Below are 23,628 nucleotides of genomic sequence, written 5' to 3' on the forward strand. Positions count from 1 at the left end.
ACTCCTTTAATTTCATTTTCTCCTGACCTTTACACTGTCATAATGGAAGATTCATCAGGGAAATGAGATTTACTTCTTTGTTTCACACGCAGATGCTGGAAATGGTTCACGTACAGCAATGTGGGTTCAAAGCATTGGAGATGTGAACGAGACGGATCGTGCGGGAAAAGGAATACTACAGTCACACTCATAAAGATGCCTCCGATGAATTAGGAACCTCATTACGCTCTTTATTTCACACAAACAGAAGAACATTGCAGAGAGTAAGAACCCGTCAATGGGATCCATCTGCAAGTGTCTCACTAATACCTATAGAAAGGCACGTTACATGTATGGAGGGCAGTGCGGAATTCAACATTAAGCCCTATTTCTCAGATACCACATTGTCCTTAGATATCATTCATCAGCTCTACAGTCTGTAGCTCTGTATACTTACGATATACATTGTCTTTGAGCGTGGAAAGCTTGAAACCGGTAAATGTTCCATTGATGTAATTGGTGCCATTAGAATCAGTAGTAACAATGTGAACAACCTTTTCCTTTACGGCAAAGAAGCTGATGAAGACAGTGATCAAAACCACCATCACGACGATGAAAATGAGAAAGGTGGCTTTGGCATATATACTGGCTCCAACCAGGCAAACCACGAGGCACAGGAAAAGCAGAACGCTGCCATAAAGGAACTCGTACCAATAGCTCTGGGGCAAAACATGAACTCCGCTTTTTCCACCTTCACCTGTCAATCATATTTTGAAATCATTAGTTATTGGAGCATGTACATAACATATATAAAATAATGACAGTACAGTACTCTTCTGTATATACTGAAGAATTAAGGCAAGTTTCACATTAGCGTTTGGAGGCGCAGCGGACGCTCGTCGTGAAGCTCAGCCCCCTGCAGCGCCTCCTCCGGTCAGCTCCGCCTACGGGCGCATGCCGCTGGATGTGACCTGCGTACCCTATCTTTAGCATTGGGTACGCAGGCCGTGCGCAGGTATGCTTTTGCCGCCGCATGCGTCCTTTTGACGGTTCAGCGACCTGCGCCAAATGCAACGTGTTGCATTTTGATGCGATTGCCGCACAGTCAAAAGCATACCTGCGCACGGCCTATGTACCCAATGCTAAAGATAGGGTACGCAGGCCGCATGCAGCGGCATGCGCCCATAGGCGGAGCTGATCGGAGGAGGCGCGGCAGGGGGCGGAGCTTCACGGCGAGCGTCCGCTGAGCCTCCAAACGCTAATGTGAAATTAGCCTAAAGGGGTGATGCAGCCATTTAAAATTGCATAGCCTTAGGATGAAAAAAAAAAAAAGATTTTTGCATTTTCTTTTCCCATAGCCTTAGGATGAGCCAGATTGGTGGTGGTCTATCCCAACAATTCAATGTTTGAAGGGTAAAATAGACTGGTTTGTACTTTTCGTAGCTGCTATGCCAAGAATTGTAGGGTTGTCCCATTCAAGCGAAGAGTAAAAAAGTCAGACCCCCACTGATCTAATATTGATTGATATTCAACTGGGATATATAGGTGGCTTTCTTCGCTGCTGGTGAAGTTCCACGGATGAACCAGGACACACAGGATGAAGGAATATGCGGTTTGTATTATCTACGCGTTATACAACTTCTTCCTCAGGATAAAAGCACAACCGACTGTGGTTGTATCCTGAGGAACTAGCTGGATAACTTCGAAATGGGTAGATAATAAAAATCAACTATTTCTTCATCTTGTTCATCTGTGGAACTTCACCAGCAGCGCAGAAAGCCACCTATATATCCCAGTTGAATATTATCCTGGGTTTTATCCCGTGGCTTGCAGCAGCTGGTTCTGAGCAAGCCGAGTTGCTGAGCAAGGTCTCTATATCCTTTATATTTGTACCATCGGATAAAGCCCTATTGTGCTCTTTTGTTTCCCAGTTTTTCCTCCTGATAATATTGATTGATGGCACAGGTCATCAATTGTAAATGGCTAGATAACCCCTTCATCCTCAACCTGTCTAATAGCTACAGTATATTCTCAAAGACTATAACCGGACAATAAAAAAATAATTATTTCTATTTTATGTAGGAATTATTCTATTCTGGATCTTCATTTTCATTTAGTATTCAATTTACGGTAATTGGCTTTTTAGATTTTATTTTGAAAATACAGCCCAGTTTCTTTCCACCGATTCCTGGAAAGGCTGATCTTGGACTACCACTGATTTCTGGAAATATGCTGAATACTCAAACTTCTTGAGTACCGCCTCGAGATTTCTGCTGCTGAAAATCAGAAACAAATTTGGATAAATGGCATTTGCTACTAAGTCCGCCTTAGTTTTTCCCTGCGCGTCAGTGTTTCATGTAACCAGCGGAGTAGAGTTGAGCGAATTTTTCAAAATTCTGTTCCGATTACAAATTGGCGGCGAATATTGTATTTGCAATATTCGTCAAACACAGCTGAACGTCATTGGATTCAATGGGAGTAGAAATGACCCTATATGTTCGGAATTAATCGTCAAACATAAATATGGCACAAATATGGCAAATTTAAATATACTTTACTATATAAAATATTTTAACATAATCATAATATAATGTAAAACATAATATTACTTTTCTATATGATTTAGGGTCATGTACCCTGAATAATACATTAAGTAACCAGCCAGTAGTATTAATCAATGGTAACAGAAAGATTTGCAGATAATAGCATACAGCAACCTTCCCCAATGTCCTTCATTTTGCTTCTTTATAACCCATGGATCACATATAAGTGAATGGAAACATAAAAGAAGCATGAAGACAAGCCAGTGAGGAGAGTGTTAAACGAACAATGCTCTTTCTGACAGCTACAAGCCGGTTGAAGCTTCCATCTCAGCATCATATTCATGATTGCGAATCGGCCATCTCTAGATTGGCGTGAAATGAGTGGAAAATTAGGAGTAAACAACATTTTTAAGAAGGGACAGCGAGCCGTGATTTCCGAGAGCAGATCAGAGCGCTCCGTACTTGTGTCTCGGGGGAAGAGAGGCAGAGAGTGTGTTTATCTCATGCGTCTTCATCAAGGCAGAGGAATCACTGATGAGCAGAGGCAGCACTAGCAACTTTCCACATTTCACTTGAGGGAGACTTTCCTGTTCATGCAAATTGAAGAGCATCAGGGGCCCAGTAAGAGGAGCTTGCAACAAGAGAAAGAGCTGGGAAAAGCAAAATGTCTGATCAAACCCAGATTTATACAGAACACCAGACTTGTTTCATCGCTTCAAGTATCAGACCCTCGCTGTCCCTTAGGGAAGAGCAACATGTTCAAAAATAACATTCTGGGCAAGTTCTTCATAAGGAACAATGAGATTCTAGTCCTTCAGGCCAGAAATTATACCGCTCGTGTGGCTCGGAAACAGAAGAAACTGCGAATTGTAATTACTAAAGCTTGTGAAAATGCATTTAATTCTGGAATCGATAATAATGTTTATACGTGGGCAAATATTTCATGGACTTACCTGCTGAAATCCCAAACATGGCCACGATAGTCTCTACCAAACCAAGGAGGTACAGAGCGCTTCCACAGACATTAGCCAAAAAGAACATTATACCGATACTACCACCGAATTCAGGTCCCAGGGCTCTGCTGATCATGTCTGGGAGCTAATGTTAAGGGTAATGTATGCAGAGAGACAAACAGATGTAAAATAACCTTCACAAATAGACTTAACACCAAGTAAAAGAATACTGTAACACTAAAGGAGGTATCCGAGACTCTTTTAGAGAAAGGGACTAAGAACTTACTGGCAGGTAACTACTACAGAGGGGGATCAGCTGTCAATCAACATGACATCTGCAGTGACGCCCCGCCAACAAAGCAGACCGGAAGAGAAGAGCTCTGTTGATGTGGACATCACTGAAAGCAGGTGAGTCGCCGGTAGGTGCGGTTTGTGATCACTGAGGTGGTGGAGATCATTGCTGGGAAGAACAGGGAAATTGTTCTAAGCTCCACCACAAAGAAAAGAAGTCACAGATAAGCTCTTTAATTAATGTTTTGTTCAGTTATTCATTCCATGTGAATAAAAAAAATCAATGGCAGTGTGTTGACTCAGTGGTTAGCACTGTTGCTTTGCAGTGCAGCGCAGGGGTCCTGGGTCCAAGTCCCACCAAGATCAACATCTGAAAGGAGTTGGTATGTTCTCCGTTTGCCGATTTCCTCTCACACGCCAAAGACCTACTGATAGGGAATCTAGATTGTGAGCCCCAATGGGGACAGCGATGATAATGTCTGTAAAGTGCTGTGGAATAAGATGGTGCTATAAAAGCAAAGCATAATAATGGCACCAAGACACATAACAAAAAAAAAGATGAGGAAACTCAAAAAATCATCCACAGACCGCAACAAGACACCAAACACTATGATACAAAGTTTTTTCCCATAGAACGGAGGAATATCCGGCACTGTCCCTAAAAAAGAAATACCCGCATAGCTATGTTTAACCACTATCAGTGTAGTACCTGTTACCCTTATTGAACGGGTGCTCTATCCATGAAAAGAAAAACATGAAAAATCATGAAAAAAGCAGCAGGATAGCACTCACTGTTCTCTGGAATAATTCACTTTATTTCATGTTAACAAACCATAGGCGTCGGGCGCAGGAGGAATGTAAGAAGACGGACAACAGCCGTTTTGTGCGCAATGCACCTTAACAGGTCCTATGCTTAGGCTCAAGGAAACACAAGTTTATACCACATGTGTAAAAAGAAACTCCACCTTTTACCTGAACGTGTCTTCAAACCCTTAAATCAAAACCAAACAAAACATTATAAAAACAAACACAATTTACATACACCATATAAAATAAAAATAAAACTGACAATCATAGCAGCTTCAGAGAAATACGGACATGTCTACTTTTTCATTAAGACCCAAAGGACCTGTGGCTTTTGTACACAGGATCCATTTTGCCTCTGTTTGTAAAAGAAGTTTTTTATGGTCCCCTCCATACTGCGGTGCAGACACCCGTTTAATGCCCGTAAACCGTAATGCCTCCGCATTCCCCCCATGTATCTTCCTCATGTGTTCTATAAGTCTGGGAACACCCTTTCCTGTGCTGATGGAATTCAAAATGTTCCCTGAATCTTACACAGAGGGGTCGAATGGTTTTCCCAATGTAGAAAAAACCTCATGGGCAAAGCAACGCATACACTACAAAAGTAGTCTTACAAGTAATAAATTCCGTGACCTCATGCAATATAGATCCCATTTTGATAGTTTTGCCACTTAATTTAAACGGACACCAAGAACAGTTTTTACATATATAATTTCCCTTTGGGGCACTAGATTATAACCAATTGTTTAGTTCATTTTGAAATCTATTCCTCACTAATAAGACTATGGACCCACGTAGCGTTTTAAAACGCACACTAAAAACCGGACTCCTTCCCAGAAATCGCGCGTTTTTTTCCGTGCGATTTCACCGCGATTCTGTTCGCGATTTTCTCAAGCACTTTCCAAGCGATTTGAAGCATCGCTTGGAAAGTGATTGACAGATTGGTCACACTCATCAAACATAGTGTTTGACAAGTGTGAGCAGCTTTTTACTATTGAGGCTGCCTATGTGGCATCAATAGTAAAAGATAAAATGTTAAAAATGATAAAAAAAAATAAAAAAATCGGGGTATATTTACCTTCCGACGTCCCGCACTGCCATCCCGGGCCACAGCGTTCCCAGTAATGCCTTGCGAGACCTGTGATGACGTTGGTCTCGCGTTGCTATAGCGATCTCGCAAGACCACGTCATCACAGGACCTTGCCACAAGGCATTACTGGGAACGCTGAGGCCGGGATGGCAGCGCGGGACGTCGGAAGGTAAATATACCCCGATTTATTTTTATTTTTTATTCTTTTTTTTACAGGGGGATGGTACCCAGGGCCTGGAGGACAGTCTCCTCTCCTCCACACCGTGGGTACCAACCGCACATGAGACGCTTAAGTTTACGCATGGTGGGCATAGCCACATGCGGGAAGTAAGCGATTCTCATGCATTACTATGGGTGCGGAATCGCGGCAATTCTTTGCGATTCCGCACAAAAGAATGATCATGCTGCGATTTTTTCCGCGATGCGATTCCGCCGCGGAAAAAAGCGCAGCATTAGCACAGCATGTGCGGAATGCCATAGGAATGCATGGGGGGCGTTCTGTACACTATTTTTAAACGTTTTCGCACCGAAAATCGCAGCAAAAACGCTTAAAAATCGCATCGTGGGCACATAGCCTAAATCTCGAAGATTGGTACCCCTTTTACTTGCAAATAGTGGACCCCTAATAACCACATCTGTGAGGTCCCTGTCACTTTCCAGTAGATGCCAATTCTGTCTGATGACTGATCTAATGTGTCTATCCATAGAATTGTATGTGAAACTGAAAACAAACCGTTTCTCTTTTTCTTTTTTAATCTGCCTGGTGGTGACTGATTCACTATTGACCCTTTGTAGAGCGGAATCTAAAACAGAATCAGGGTACCCTCTTGTTATAAATCTACTGCGCAACTCATTCGCTTGTCTGTGGAAACCTTCATTATGACTATTACATTTCTTTAATCTCAAAAATTGACTATATGGCAAGGAATTCTTTACATAATGGGAGTGTGCACTTTTGTAATGTAAAAGAGAATTAGTGGACGAAGATTTACGAAAAATTTCTGTGTGCAATACTCCATTGGCTAATCTTAGTCTTTGCAGCGCAGGGGTCCTGGGTCCAAGTCCCACCAAGATCAACATCTGAAAGGAGTTGGTATGTTCTCCGTTTGCCGATTTCCTCTCACACGCCAAAGACGTACTGATAGGGAATCTAGATTGTGAGCCCCAATGGGGACAGTGATGATAATGTCTGTAAAGTGCTGTGGAATAAGATGGTGCTATAAAAGCAAAGCATAATAATGGCACCAAGACACATAAAAAAAAAAAAAAAGAGGAAACTCATAAAAAATCATCCACAGACAGCAACAAGACACCAAACACTACGATACAAAGAACAGGTGTAATGTAGTAGATTTACAAAATCTGGTTGTTATGATTCGTTTATCCTTTGCAATACAAAGGCTGACTTCACAAGACTAAATGCCCAACGACAAAGATTTCATAACATCAACCGGCCCATAAAAATTGCTGCTAATCATACCATTTTGGCAAGTCACTTGTGGCACTTTTTAAATTACGGTATTCAGCGTCACATGGTGGCTGCCATAAACTGCATCCATTGTATGTTCACATCTACTACATCTTGGATTAACACAATTTAACCCATTTTGGGTCAGAGAAAAAAAATATAGATTTTTTCTGTTTAAAAACACTGAAAATTGTGAAATGTTATTTTTGTTCTTATTGGGAACAGGACAAGTTATGCAAAAGTTAAGTGGCTTTGGCCTGATAGTCTTTAGTTGAAGAGCAATTCACTTCGCACAACTCTCCAAGAGGTAATAATCTTCCTCCCACACTCTATCCCGCTGTAATAAAGAAAATTATAGGTTTACGATGATTCTGTAGCAATAAAAAAAAAAAGTCACAGAAACAAAGATTGATGAAAAATTCAATCTCTCTCACACAAGAGCACTAAAGGTGTCCATTGATATTTGGACCAAGACGCCGAAGATCCTTAAATTGGAGGCTGAGTCGACACTTTGAACTTTTTATCATGTTCATCAAACCATTCCAGAACGATTTTTGCGAATCTGTACAAATTATCTTTCTGGAAGAGGCCACCACCATTTTGAAATACCACAACTATGCATGAAGCAGTATAATTGTCATGAAGGGTGGTGCTTGGATTGCAATAATTCTTAGGTAGGTTGTACATGTAAAGTAAAATCCCCATGAAATTTAGAATGACAATTTTCATTGCTCCATGGTCCAGTTTTCATGACTAGGTGTTCATTTAGCCACTTTCGGTGGTGGGCACTCTGTATGGTCTGAGGCTATGAAGTCCCATAGACAGTAAGCTGTGACGCACTGTGTTTTATGGCACTTTTGTATCATAGTAATTTTTTCGCTAATTTTGTTACAGTAGATTTTCGTCACAATCAGAGCAGAAAGACTCTCCATACAGTGACATGTAAACATTTGGGCACCCCCAGTCAAAATTACTGTTATTGTGAACAGTTACGCAAGATGAAGATGAAATGATCTTTAAAAGGGCTAAAATTAAAGATGACACATTTCCTTTGTATTTTAAGCAAAAAAATATATATATTGTAATTTTTTACATTTTAATAATTACAAAAAAGGAAAAATGGGCAGATGCAAAGGTTTGGGCACCCTTGGAGATTTGTATGTCAGATATCTTTGACCAAGGTTTCAGACATTAATTAGCTTGTTAGAGTTATGGCTTGTTCACTATCATCATTAGGAAGGGCCAGGTGATGCAAATTTTCCAGCTTTAGAAAAACCCAGCCTCCTCTTACCTTGTGCCAAAAAAACAACAGCCATGGGTTCTTCTAAGTAGCTGCCTAGCACTCTGAAAATGAAAATGGTGGAGCCCTACAAAGCAGGAGAAAGCTATAAGAAGATAGGAAAGTGTTTTCAAGTTTCCTCAGTTAGAAATGTAATCAAGAAATGGCAGTTAACAGCAACAGTGGTGTTGTGAGTTCATTTTTCCCTTCACCATTGAGGTCTGATGAACTCCGTCCTCTAGTGAAGGAAGGTAGTGAGACTGATTACCAAACACCTGGGCAGCTAGACGATGACTGGGTGGCTGGAATTGAGGACTGGATATAAGGCTGCCGACGCCCTTCTTCCTGGCTGGTGATTTTCCTGCTGGATTCTTGGAGACCAGTCTGATTCCTGCATCTCAAAGCTAAGTTTTTCTGCTCTGCTTTGTACTCTTCAGTTTTGTTTTTGTTTTGCCTTGTTTTTTGGGAGTTCTGTCATCCCCGGCCGGGGGTGAGCTGAATTCCATTTTTGTCTCTGATCTGTTGATCTTTTGCTCTGTCTTCAGAATATACCTGAGTGCTGATATAGTCTTTTGAAGCCTAGCGACTTCAGGGCCTGTTTTTCCTATCAGTCGGTTGGCTCATTTTGATAGGGTTTTTGCGGATGGCAGACAGCAGCTTTCCTATCCTGTCCTATGTAGTTAGCTTGGGCCCCATCATTTGCTCAACCTATCTTTCTATCTGTGCTAGTGTTTTCATCTTGCTTCACCGTCATTATATGTTGGGGGCTGCCTATTGCTTTGGGGTCTGCTCTGGGGCAGTTTAGTTTTTCCCCTTTCTGTCTTTAGGCTATGTAGTTCTCCGGCTGTGATCGAGGGGTCTAGGGCACCGTAGGAACCCCCCCACGGCTACTGCTAGTTTTTGTGGATAGGTTCAGGGGTCTGCAATCCGATAGCTGCCAACCTCTCTGGTTTTTCTGGATTTAGCTTGTATTTTGTTATTTCCTCCTTCGGTGACTCATCATAACAGAATCACCAGCCATACCGCAGATCCTGGGGTACTCAATAGCAGGAGAGAATTGTAAAAAAAAAAAAAAAAAAAGTCACAATTTTTTTTTTTTTTTTTTGTGTGCATATTTTTCCTCTATATCTCTGAGGCCATAGGGGGAATTTTTCTCTCAATGGAGATGAAGCAATTGTCTGATCGTGTGGAGCAGCTCGCTGCTGAAGTGCGGGGAATTTCCGCCTACCTTGCTCATTCACATGCTGCTGAACCAAAGATTCCTGCTCCTGATGTGTTTTTTGGGGATCGGTCTAAATTCTTGAATTTCAAGAATAATTGTAAATTATTTTTTGCCTTGAAGCCTAACTCGTCGGGGAACTCCGCGCAGCAGGTTAAAATTGTCATCTCTTTGCTGCGCGGCGATCCCCAGGATTGGGCGTTTTCTTTGAAACCTGATGATCCTATTCTGAATAATGTGAACGCATTTTTTCAAGCCTTGGGGTTGTTGTATGATGAACCTAATGCTATTGATCAGGCTGAAAAGACCCTGTTGGCATTAAGCCAGGGTCTGGATTCGGCAGAGTTGTACTGTCAAAAATTCCGAAAGTGGGCGGTCCTTACTACCTGGAATGATGGTGCCTTGGCAGCCCTCTTTCAGAAGGGTTTGTCAGAAACTGTAAAAGATATTATGGTGGGATTTCCTGTTCCCTCTGGTCTTGACGATTCTATGTCATTAGCCATTCAGGTGGATCGGTGTTTACGTGAACGCAAAACTACACGAGAAATGTTGCCACCTGTTGAACAAATGTCTGAACCTATGCAATGTGATAGTTTTGTCTAGGGCACAACGTCAGGAGTTCAGAAGGCTTAATAAGCTGTGTTTTTTTTGTGGAGATGCCTCGCATATTATTTCTGTCTGCCCTAAACGAGAGAAACGTTGTGCACACACGTTTTCTGTGGGTGGTGTTCAACCTAAGATTCTTCTGGCAATTACTCTGATCTGCTCCCTGTCCACATTTTCCGCCAAGGCTTTTGTGGATTCAGGAGCAGCTCTGAACCTGATGGACTTGGATTTTGCTAAACGTTGTGGATTTCCTATGACACCTCTCCGGACGCCTATCCCTTTGAGGGGTATTGATGCTACTCCTTTGGCGAAGAATAAACCTCAGTTTTGGACACAGGTGGTAATGCGGGTCGCCCCAGACCATCAAGAAAATTGCAGATTTTTGGTGTTGCATAATTTGCATGATACCATTGTTCTGGGGTTTCCCTGGTTGCAAATCCATAATCCAGTTCTGGATTGGAAATCTTTGTCTGTGGTGAGTTGGGGTTGTCGGTGTGCCCTTAGTGATGCTCCTGTTTTCTCCACCTCTCCCCAGTCACATGATGTTCCTGACTATTTGGCTGACTTTTGTGATGTATTTAGTGAGAATGAGTGTGCGTCTTTGCCTCCTCATAGGAGTTATGACTGTGCAATTGAGCTGAACCCGGGGTGTAAATTCCCCAAGGGTCGGCTTTTCAATTTATCTGTACCCGAGCACGAGGCTATGCGATCCTATATTAAGGAGGCATTGGAGAAGGGTCATATTAGACCATCCTCTTCACCCTTAGGTGCTGGTTTTTTTTTCATGGCTAAAAAGGATGGTTCATTAAGGCCTTGTATTGACTATCGTTCCCTCAACAAAATTACTGTTAAATATCAGTATCCGTTACCCCTGATTTCTGATCTATTCTCCAGAGTTAAAGGTGCTTGCTGGTTTACCAAGCTTGACCTCAGTGGGGCGTTTAATCTTATTCGCATTAAGCATGGGGATGAATGGAAGACGGCGTTTAATATTCCGGAGGGACATTTTGAGTACCTGGTGATGCCTTTTGGGCTCACTAATGCCCCTTCTGTCTTCCAGTGCTTCATGAACGATATATTCCGAGACTTTGTGGATACATTTTTGATTATCTATCTGGATGATATTTTGATCTTCTCCAAGAATTGGGACTCTCATGTGGAACATGTTCGGACTGTGTTCCGGATTTTGAGGGAGAATTCCCTGTATGTCAAGGGATCGAAATGCTTTTTTGGGGTACAGAGGATTTCATTTTTGGGATTTATTTTGTCTCCGTCAACTATTGAAATGGACCCGGCCAAGGTACAGGCCATTTATGATTGGGTTCAGCCCACTTCTTTGAAGGCCCTCCAGAAGTTTTTGGGTTTTGCTAATTTTTATCGGAAATTTATAGCTAATTTTTCTGGTATTGCCAAGCCATTGACGGATTTGACTAGGAAGGCTGCTGATGTGCTGAATTGGTCTCCGGAGGCTGTTTCTTCCTTTCAGGAGCTGAAGCGAAGATTTACTTCTGCTCCGGTTTTGCGGCAACCTGATGTCTCACTCCCGATTCAGGTGGAGGTGGACGCTTCTGAGATTGGTGCAGGAGCGGTGTTGTCCCAAAAAGATCCTGTGACATCTAAAATGAATCCTTGTGCTTTCTTTTCCCGAAAGTTCTCCCCATCCGAACGTAACTATGATGTGGGGAATCGGGAACTGTTGGCCATGAAATGGGCATTTGAGGAGTGGAGACATTGGTTGGAGGGAGCCAAACACCAAGTCGTGGTCCTTACTGACCACAAGAATTTGATTTACCTGGAGTCGGCCAAGCGCTTGAATCCTACACAGGCTAGGTGGGCCTTGTTTTTCACACGTTTTGATTTTGTGGTCTCTTTTCTTCCGGGCACTAAGAATGTCAAGGCAGACGCCCTCTCTAGGAGTTTCCTAGCTGATTCTCCTGTTGTGACTAAGCCTGCTACCATCTTAGGCGAGGGGGTAGTTCTTTCTGCCATCTCGCCCGATTTGAGACGTGCTCTGGAAGAGTTTCAGGAGGACAAACCTGAGCGTTGTCCAAGTGGAAAGTTGTATGTTCCTGACCAGTGGAGGAAGAGAGTGATGTCTGAAGTTCATTGCTCTGCATTGGCTGGTCATCCAGGTATTTTTGGTACTAGAGATCTGGTGAGTCGGTCTTTTTGGTGGCCCGCCTTGTCTCGTGATGTCAGGAATTTTGTGCAGTCCTGTGGGACTTGCTCCCGGTCTAAACCTTGTTCTCGCTCTAGTGGTTTGTTGATGCCTTTGCCGGTGCCCAGGAGGCCATGGAGCCATATTTCAATGGATTTTATCTCTGATATGCCTGTCTCTCAGAGAATGACTGTTACTTGGGTGATTTGTGATAGATTCTCTAAGATGGTCCATCTTGTACCACTCCCTAAGTTGCCATCTTCCTCTGAGTTGGTGCCCTTGTTTTTGCAACAGGTGGTTCGCTTGCACGGGATTCCTGAGAACATTGTATCTGACAGAGGAGTTCAGTTTGTGTCTAGATTTTGGAGGACTTTCTGTTCCAAGCTGGGAATTCAGTTGTCCTTCTCCTCTGCGTTTCACCCTCAGACCAATGGGCAGACGGAGAGAACAAACCAGACTTTGGAGTCGTATTTGAGATGTTTTATTTCTGCCGATCAGGATGATTGGGTTTCATTTTTGCCCTTGGCCGAATTTGCTTTAAATAATAGAGCTAGTTCTGCCACTTTGATGTCACCTTTTTTTTGTAACTTTGGTTTTCACCCTCGATTTTCTTCAGGGCAGGTGGAGCCTTCTGCCTGCCCAGGTGTTGACACTGTGGTGGAGAGAATGCACCAGATCTGGGACCAAGTAGTGGATAAGTTGTCTCTCTCCCAGGAAAAGGCCCAGCGGTTTTCCAACCGGCGTAGGACCATTGGTCCCCAGTTTAAGGTGGGTGATATGGTTTGGTTGTCATCAAAAAATATCGCTATGAAGGTGGCTTCTCCTAAGTTTAAGCTTAGATTTATTGGACCTTACAAGATTTTGGAGATTATTAATCCGGTCTCTTTTCGGTTGGCTCTTCCTGTCACATTTAAAATTCATAATGTGTTTCATAAGTCCTTGTTGAAGAGGTTTGTTGAACCAGTAGTTCCTGTGGTGGCACCTCCTGACCCTATATTGGTTGAAGGTAACATGGAATATGAGGTAGAGAAGATACTGGATTCCCGTCTGGCTAGACGGAGACTCCAGTATTTGGATAAGTGCAAGGGTTATGGTCAGGAGGATAATTCCTGGGTCTCTGGCTCTGATATTCATGCCGAAAGATTGGTGCGTGCCTTTCATCGGGCTCACCCGGATCGCCCTGGTGGCATGGAGGAGGGTTCGGTGACCCCTCCTCAAGGGGGAGGTATTGTTGTGAGTTCATTTTTCCCTTCACCATTGAGGTCTGATGAACTCCGTCCTCTAGTGAAGGAAGGTAGTGAGACTGATTACCAAACACCTGGGCAGCTAGATGATGACTGGGTGGCTGGAATTGAGGACTGGATATAAGGCTGTCGACGCCCTTCTTCCTGGCTGGTGATTTTCCTGCTGGATTCTTGGAGACCAGTCTGATTCCTGCATCTCAAAGCTAAGTTTTTCTGCTCTGCTTTGTACTCTTCAGTTTTGTTTTTGTTTTGCCTTGTTTTTTGGGAGTTCTGCCATCCCCGGCCGGGGGTGAGCTGAATTCCATTTTTGTCTCTGATCTGTTGATCTTTTGCTGTCTTCAGAATATACCTGAGTGCTGATATAGTCTTTTGAAGCCTAGCGACTTCAGGGCCTGTTTTTCCTATCAGTCAGTTGGCTCATTTTGATAGGGTTTTTGCGGATGGCAGACAGCAGCTTTCCTATCCTGTCCTATGTAGTTAGCTTGGGCCCCATCATTTGCTCAACCTATCTTTCTATCTGTGTTAGTGTTTTCATCTTGCTTCACCGTCATTATATGTTGGGGGCTGCCTATTGCTTTGGGGTCTGCTCTGGGGCAGTTTAGTTTTCCCCTTTCTGTCTTTAGGCTATGAAGTTCTCCGGCTGTGATCGAGGGGTCTAGGCACCGTAGGAACCCCCCACGGCTACTGCTAGTTGTTGTGGATAGGTTCAGGGGTCTGCAATCCGATAGCTGCCAACCTCTCTGGTTTTTCTGGACTTAGCTGGTATTTTGTTATTTCCTCCTTCGGTGACTCATCATAACAAGTGGAGGTCAAGATAAGGTCTGGAAGACCAATCTAAATGTCAGTGAGAACTGCTCATAAGAATGTTAGAGAGGCAAATCAGAACCCCTGCTTGAATGAAAACGACCTTCAGAAAGATTTAGCAGCCTCTGGAGTTGTGGTATATTGATCTACTGTTCAAAGACACCTGCAGAAATATGGCCTTCATGGAAGAGTCATCAGAAGAAAACCTCTCCTGCGTCCTCCCCATAAACTTCAGAGTCTGAAGCATACAAATGAACATCTAAACAAGCCTGATGCATTTTGGAAACAAATCATGTGGACCGATGAGGTTAAAATAGACCTCTATGACCACAATGATCAAAGGCATGTGTGGAGAAAAAAGGGCACAGAATTTCAGGAAGGAAACATCTCACCAGTCATTAAACATGGGGGTGAATCAATCATGCGTGGGGATTGTGCTGCAGCCAATGGCAAGGGAAATATTTCAGGGGTAGAAAGAATAATGGATTAAATGAAATTTCAACAAATTCTTGATGCAAACAAAACACCATCTGTAAAAAAGCTGAAGTTAAAAAGAGGATGGCTTCTATAAATGGATAATGATCCTAAACACACGTCAAAATCCACAATAGACTACTTCAAAAGACACAAGCTGAAGCTTTTACAATGGCCCTCACAGTCCCTTGATCTGAATATCATTGAAAATCTGTGACTAGACCTTAAAATAGCAGTGCATGCAAGACGACCGAAGAATCTCACAGAACTGGAAGAATTTTTCAACGAAAAATGGATGAAAATCCCTCAAACAAGAATTGAAATAAACTAAATCCATATACTTTTATGCATTCCATATTGAGCATGCTCTATCAGAGCCTGAGATTATATCCTTATGCGTTTCATTTTGAGCATGCACGATCGGAGCCTGAAACCACACCGGAAGTCGTCAACAGGCTTCCATGCATTCCAGACTGGAACGCATTATTCAGGTACAATATATCCGGTTTTGACATGGGGGAGAACCCAAAGGTAAAAGGAGGCTATTTAAATAGAGCGTGGTATCTTGCTCTGCACATCATTTTTCTATCAAGACGCACTATCTAACATCGGGTCTCCTATTGAGCCGCAAAGGCGAGTGGCAATAGGAGTGATCTCTGTATAGAAATAGTGGTTCCCTATTGAGGGTGCGGGGGGTTCATATAGTAATAGGGTGCATCTAGGCTTTTTCAGGGTCAGCCGCCGTCAAGCGCAGGCGCCACAACGCTATCCCCCCTAGGGTGCCAACCTCCGCAGTTAGGTAGGGCATCTTATAGGTAATCAATAGGGACCTATAGCATTTCTATTCAAGGTGTTTGTTTCACCCAAGATGTTTTGCTCAATTTCACTGTGAATTTTTTTGGTGTGCACATACCACCTTTTCAGGTGGTTTTTAGTCGTTTATAATAAAGGTTAAATCTTTTAATTGGGTTATTTCTAAATGATTTTTTCTAATGATACCCTAGTAGTGATGAGCGAGTATACTCCTTGCTCGGGTTTTCCTGAGCATGCTCGGGTGTCCTCCGAGTATTTTGGCGTGCTTGGAGATTTAGATTTCGTCGTCTCAGCTGCATGATTTGCGACTGCTAGACAGCTTGAATACATGTGTGGAATGCCTGTTTGTTAGGGAATTCCCACATGTATTCAGCCTGTCTACAAGTCGCAAACCATGCAGCTTAGGCCTATTTCACACTTCAGTTTTTCACAATCAGTCAAGATCCGCCGATTTGCCAAAAAAACGGATTCGCCATTTTTATTTGCGGATCCGTTTTTTTCCCCATTGACTTTCATTATCGGCATATTTTGACTGATGATCGTCCGTTGCGTCCGTATTTGTGCAGATCCACCAAAATTGTGGCGTCCGCTGAGATCACCGAACGGACCATGCAACTTTTTTTGCTGTCCGGATCCGCATTTTCCCCTTTTAACCCTCAATCAAGTGTCGCTGCTGGATGAAAATTTTCTTTTCTCTCTCCTCCATTTCTGCCCGATCTCCCCATTTCTCTCATCGCATCGCGCGATCTCCTCCCTCATCGCATCGCTACTCACCCGCATCCCGCGAGATGATCACTCACCGCAGATGCCGGCTCTCTTCCGGATACCACTACATCCGCCGGTATTAATTTTTGATTTTTTTTTTCTTTTTCCCCAGCCGCGATTCCTTTAAATTTTTACCATCGGCGGATCCGTACATCCGCCGAGCCGCTGTCCCCCGTTTGTCAGTCCGCCTGCGGATCCGTTTTCCGCTATTTTGGCGGATTTAGACTGACAGGAAAAACTGATGTGTGAAACAGGCCTTAGACGACGAAAACTAAATCTCTGAGCACGCCAAAATACTCAGAGGACACCCGAGCATAATCAGGAAAAGCTGAGCAAGGAATATACTCGCTCTTCACTATACCCTAGACATATTTCAATTTAAAGGTATCATTTTATTCAGCTTCTTTTGACTTACATGCTCATATAGACCGCTTTAGGAGGGCTGATCGTACTGACAGATTCCCTTTAAAACGTTACTGAAGGCTATTGTCATAAGAACAACCTGTTCATCACCAGAGTACCCTAGTCAAGAGTAAAATATCATGGTTATACCTTGATATGCTGGCTTCAGCAACACAATAATAATTTCATCTTCTGATTGAGCAGTGCACACTATGTGTATCATAAAGGGTTAGTCCAAAATCCAAACATAAATTTCAATTAATAAATCTTTAAAAACTAATATGTTTTGTAATGCAAGTCATGATAAAATTCCCTAACGTATACTGTAACTTAGGATTCTGTTTATATTACCCAATTCCTATGACGATTCGTTTGAGAAAGCCAGTGCATGATGGGATATGCAAACGAACCTTCATCTGCTGGCTGAAACTGTGGTCACTCCCCTTTCCACCCTGAAGCGAAGCATAATCAGGGGCCCGACACTCCCCTTGCTTTATTTTCCTTAGTGACATTCGTTTCAGGGCTGGTTCTGAGCGCAGTGGTCGGTCTGTTGTCGGCTTAGCTGAATAGTAATAACCTGGCAGCAGAGCGGTTTCACTATACCTTCCATTCACTGCTGTCACTCAGCTTCCCACCCTGAAATGAAGCATAATCGGGGGATGGTTCTGGCTGGGACATCCCGACACTCCCATTGCTTCATTGTCAGCCCTGAAACAAAGTGTCATCAGTGATGCTCTTTTCAGGGGCTGGTCCCTGCTCTGTCCCCGAGTGTCTCCCTTGCGCAGTGTCTCCCCCTGTGCCCTGGGTGATGAGCACAACTTCCAATCTGCCGTCTACTTAGATGAATAGTAAAAAGGCGGCAGCAGAGCGGTGTCACTATACCCAGCAGAGATCAGCGACGTTACCTACGGAGTCGGTGCTAGTCACTTGCACGCCGGGTATAGTGACACCGCTCTGCTACCGGATTATTACTATTCATCTAAGCCGACAACAGACCGCAGTTTCAGGAAGGCAAACTTACTTAGCAAGGTGAGTGTCGGACCCCCACCTGATTACACTTTGTTTCATAGCTGAAAAAAGAGTGACAGCAGATTTAGCCAGGAGATGACGATTCATTTGAGTATCCCATTATGCACTGGGATTCTCAAACGTATCATCATAGGAAGTGGGTAATCTCAATAGAACCCTAAGTAGCAGTACAGAGTAAATAGTAGGGAATTTTACCGTGACTTAATTTACAGAAGTGATTAGTTTTTAAAGATTTATTCATGGAAATTTATTTTTGGGTTTCAGACTAACCCATTAATTATGACATTATATTGTTAATATCAGTGAGCAGATTGAGCTGAGGTTCCCTTTTTGAGTTCAGTATTTTAATTTAATTGTTCTAATGCTTCAATTTAGAAAAGCAAGATTACACACAATCATGCATTACTGAGTGAGAATTAGAAAGCCCCATGCAAAGGTGTGAACGTCTGGCTCCGCTCCTGCACTACCTTGGTGACTGAGGATTATTCTGCACATAGGGAAAGGCAAACGTGCAGCACGTCGTTCCGTTTTTGAAGGTTTGAAAGTCCTTAGATCATAATTACAGTGGAAATATGTGGCTGTGTGACAAATGGCTATACACAATAGGGAAATTAAGCAGATGAAAGAAGAGAAAATCGAAGAGATTTATGTTAGAGATAATAAAAAAAAATTATGAGATGGTTTACACGGATTGGCCAGGATGATTGGGAAGCATAAGTGTGGGCTGATTAATAAACGATTGCAGAACGCCTTCTAAAATGTACTTTTACTAATCATCCCTGCCGGTTAATAAAAGTCACACATGTAGGAATGAAAGTGAAGAGAATAATTACACACATATCTCGTCAAATACAAAATCCAAGCATTAAAGCTTCAAAAATATAATTCCAAAAATACAGAACTAAAAGAGCAAAATGTATACAGGGGATTTTGCTTGGTTGGTCACAGCCTAAAGAATATTTTTTTTTGGCCAAGGGACTACATTCTCTGACGACACGCTGACGACAATCGGTTTGTTTTTTCCCATACGTGAATCAACTAAAGTATGAATGAGTCCTTAAGGAATGGTGGCAGGAACATGACCGCAAGTTTTCCTAGCTTTCCTGGCCTTCACATACTATGAAGAGGTGGGTAGAACTGGCTCTTCATTATATGTATTTCATTCTATGGCCTCATTCACACATCCATGTTTAAACACATATAGTGGGGGAAATAAGTATTTGATACACTGCAGAATTTGCAACTTTTCCCACCTACAAAGGATGGAGAGGTCTATAATTTTTAAGGGGGTACACTTCAACTGTGAGAGACAGAATTTAAAAATAAAATACAGAAAATCACATTGTATGATTTTTTTTATAATTCTTTATTTAAAAGACTTATCAAACAGTATAGGAGAGAAAAGACAGAGCAGAGGATTAGAATAAGGAGAGCAGTTGAAGCGAAAAAAGAGAGTGGGGGGGAATAAGTAATGGAGCCAAAAGAGGCAAAAAAAAAAAACAAAAAAAAAAGGGTGAGGGAAGGAAAAAAAACGAGAGGGTAAGGGAAGAAGTACCCACCCGACCAAGTCCACCACTCAGCCTGATGTTTTTAGTTAAGCTCAGGGGGGGTTTGCCTCTAGCATTAGATCACAATACTCACTAGAGCTTCGAAAATCCATGCATCCAAGCCAAGTAGCCCAAAACTTTGGGTATGATTCATATATGGATGAGGTGAGGTCCTCCATATACATAATTTCATTGACTTTTGCGATCCACTGAGTTATAGTTGGAGGAGCGGGACTCTTCCATCTCTCCGGGATGCAAGCCCTCGCAGCTGTGATAAAAAATTTCAATAGAGAGGATTTATAGATCCGGAGAGAGATTTAATTAAGTTGGAGTAGTATCAGAGCCAGAGTCAACTTTTCGGAACGGCCCGTAACCCGACAAATAATTTCTCACACCTCTGTCCAAAATGATTGCAAAACGTCACATTGCCAGAAAATATGAAAAATCGTGCCCTCTGCCCTTCCACACCTCCAGCAGTTGGGGTCAATTTCCAGAAATATGGTGTGCAACCTCGAGGGCACTCTGTACCATCTGGACAAAATCTTATAGCCAGCCTCCTGGAACCTAGAGCTAATCGAGGCACAGTGTACAAGGGTAAAAATTTGAGTTCTCTGATCTTCCGTAAAAGAAATATTTAAATCTCTCTCCCACTGCACAAGGAAAGAAGAGGGCGACAGGCTCCGGGAGTCCATCAACATAGAGTAGGTTTTAGCTAAGGTGTGTCTGATTGGGCCCGGGCTATTACATAAAAGCTCAAATTGGGTTTTGGGTTGTCCAAATGAACTTTTAGGGGGAAGGCTGCTGAAAAAGTATGTAAGTTGCAAACACCTCCAACTGCCCAGGGGTATTGGATCTGTTTTGGCGGTAAGGTCACTCAGAGAAGGCCAGGAGGTTCCCTCTCCCCAGTTTTCTACTCCATCCATCCATCCCCGAATCTATCTACAGACAAAAAATGGAGACCGAGCGGCTAGGGACAAATTTAGGATGACTCCACATTGTATGATTTTTAAATAATTATTTGCATTTTATTGCATGAAATAAGCATTTGATCACCTACCAACAAGCAAGAATTTTGACGCTCACAGACCTGTTAGTTTTGCTTTAAGAAGCCCTCCTATTCTGCACTCATTACCTATATTGATTGTCCCTGTTTGAACTCGTTACCTGTATAAAAGACACGTCCACACACTCAATCACACTCCAACCTCTCCGCTATGGCCAAGACCAAAGAGCTTTGTAAAGACACCAGTGACAAAATCCTACAAGGCTGGAATGGGCTACAGGACAATAGGTAAGCCGCCTGGTGAGAAGTCAACAGCTGCTGGCACAATTATTAGAAAATGGAAGACGCACAAGATTACTGTCAATCTTCCTCGGTCTGGGGCTCCATGCAAAATCTCGCCTTAGGGTGTAAGGATGATTCTGAGAAAGGTCAGGAATCAGCCCAGAACTACACGGGAGGACCTGGTCAGTGACCTGACGAAAGCTGGAACCACAGTCTCAAACACCCGTTGCCATCATGGATTAAAATCCTGCAGGGCACGCAAGGTCCCTCTGCTCACGCCAGAACATGTCCGTACTTGTTTGAAGTTTGACAATGACCATCTGGATGAGCCAGAGGAGACATGGGAGGTCATGAGGTCAAAATAAAACTTTTTGGTATCAACTCCACTCACCATGTTTGGAGGAAGAAGGAGTACAACCCCAAGAACACCATCACAACCATGAAGCATGGTGGGGGAAACATCATACTTTGGGGGTGATTTTCTGCAAACGGGACAGGACGACTGCACCTTATTGAAGGGAGAATGGATGGAGTCATGTAGCGCAATGTATGGCCAACAACCTCATTCCCTCAGTAAGAGCACTGAAGATGGGTCATGGTTGGATCTTCCAGCATGACAATGACGCAAAACGCACAGCCAGGGCTCCGTAAGAAGCATTTTAAGGTCCTGCAGTGGCCTAGCCAGTCTCCAGACGAGAACCTGATAGAAAATCATTGGAGGGAGCTGAAATTCAATGTTATGCAGAGATAGCCCCGAAACCTGAAAGAACTGTAGAAGATCTGTATGGAGGAGTGGGCCAAATTCCCTGCTGCAGTGTGTGCAAACTTGATCAAGAACTACAGGAAACGTCTGACCTCTGTAATTGCAAACAAAGGTTTCTGTACCAAATATTAAGTTCTGCTTTTCTATTGTATCAAATACTTATTTCATGCAATAAAATGTAAATAAATTATGTCAAAATCATACAATTTGATTTTCTGGATTTTTTTTAGATTCTGTCTCTCACAGTTGAAGTGTACCTACGATAAAAATTACAGACCTCTCCATTCTTTGTAGGTGGAAAAAAACTTGCAAAATTGGCAGTGTATCAAATACTTGTTTTCTACATTATATGTGAAAAAATTTTAACAGTGTCATCAGTGTTTTGGCTCAGTGTGTCAATGTTTGGGTCGTGTGCTTATTTTTACCATCAATGTGCCATCAGTGTTTTTCATGGATGGATAAATTGCGAAGCTTCTCCTATACTTTGCAATTTTAAATACGGACAGTAAACGGACTGTAAACTGATGCTATCCATGTGCTGCATGTGCTTTAGACGGACCTATAGACTTGTATTGGTAATTTGCATCTGTAATACCGGGAAAGAGCAGTTATGCCTCTGCGAGCTTTGCATGGACACATGGTCTGCGAATAAACAGGGACAAGTGAAAAGCACCATAGATTAGAATGAGAAAAAAAATGGATACAACACATACATCTATCTGAATGAGGCTTTACAGCCTTCCAGCCTCATTTAGACTCTCTGCATTCGCTTGTCTTAACTGTACCAAACTGATAACATACCATTGATACATAACAGTTTTCCTTCTTCTTCTAAGACTGATAAATCACATTTACATGATATTCTTTGTACACATTTTGTTTCTTTCACATTTTCGATATCACACAGTATATATCATTTTCTCTTCTTGCACTTTTCAGTGTGACCACTGTCTACACACCACAGCTTTTCCATAATGTTCACATCTAATGCGTTAGAATGTGATGATGTCTACTGGAGGGTTAGAATTTCCTTCTTACAGTATGACTTTCAACTATAGGGTCTGTGGTTAAGGACGTGACATTTTTCTAAGGTGTAATATATAGCATGAGCAGCTCAGGTGAGAGGTGTAACGAGCAACAGTGTACTCCTTGGCAGAAGCCATTTGTAACAACCCTGCTGGCATCACTACATGGCCTCCCATCCCCGCACACCAACTTACTCACTGCTCCAGGTCATGCGGTGATTTCTGTCTGCTGCCAGCTCCAAGCACTATGCCTCTTGTTTTCCTGCTTGCTCTCCATGTTTCCTGACTTTGTGTATAGGGGGGCGGCGCCTGAACTCTCTGCTTCTTATGCAGTCAGGGTGCAGCAGTCTATTCTGTCCCCGACCAATCACCTGGAGTCCTTTACTATATAGGGTCGCCACACCCACTAACCTTCGCCTGTGCAGTGTCTATACTCAGTGTTTTGCTGCTGAGGAAGCCAGGCCCTGTTCTGTGTATCTCCTTCTCTGGAGGAATACTCTAGCCTTGTTTTGTATTCCTTGTCTGCCCTCCAGGAGGCTGCATATCCTGGTCCCTGTATCCTTCAGTCCCTGTACCTTGTCTTGTACTGTGTCTCTGTCTTACCTCTGTCTGTCTGTCAGTCTCCTTGTCTGTGGTTCCTTTCCCTGCTGTGTCTTTCCCTGTGTCCTCCCTGTCTGTTCCTTGCACCCTTGCAAGCTCCGCCAACCTTGCACCCTTGCAAGCTCCGCCTACCTTGCACCCTTGCAAGCTTTGCCTACGCCGCACTCTTGCAAGCTCCGCCTACGCCGCACTCCTGCAAGCTCCGCCTACGCCACACTCCTGTGGCTCTGCCTACGCTGCACTCTCGCCTGTATCCATACCTGCACCTCCTGTGTGAACAGGTCCAAACCTGTTCCTTCATACTCCACCCCTTCCTGCTTGTATCAGTACCCGTTCCTGCTGTGTGAACAGGTCCCTACCTGTTCCTTCATACACCACACCTGCCTGCCCTGTGTCTCAAGCTGTGCCTGCCTGCCCTGTCTCCAAGCCATGCCTGCTTGCCCAGTGTCTCCAAGCCGTACCTGCTTGCCCAGTGTCTCCAAGCCGT

At 43.1% G+C, this 23,628-nt stretch overlaps 1 protein-coding gene across 1 annotated transcript in view; it reads right to left on the reverse strand.

Moving 5' to 3' along the window:
- Positions 1 to 23,628, reverse strand: part of LOC141100699 (solute carrier family 12 member 9-like) — a 393,180-nt gene that overhangs the window by 283,350 nt on the left and 86,202 nt on the right. Inside the window, exons 3-4 of the mRNA XM_073589335.1 lie at positions 3,476 to 3,613; positions 437 to 736 (exon numbers count right to left, since the gene is read on the reverse strand). Of these exons, the coding sequence (XP_073445436.1) occupies positions 437 to 736; positions 3,476 to 3,613 (438 nt within the window). The remainder of the gene's footprint in view (positions 1 to 436; positions 737 to 3,475; positions 3,614 to 23,628) is intronic.

Source organism: Dendrobates tinctorius, unplaced genomic scaffold, assembly GCF_039654945.1.
Source record: "Dendrobates tinctorius isolate UK_male_01 unplaced genomic scaffold, ASM3965494v1 ptg000107l, whole genome shotgun sequence".
NCBI classification, from domain to species: domain Eukaryota; kingdom Metazoa; phylum Chordata; class Amphibia; order Anura; family Dendrobatidae; genus Dendrobates; species Dendrobates tinctorius.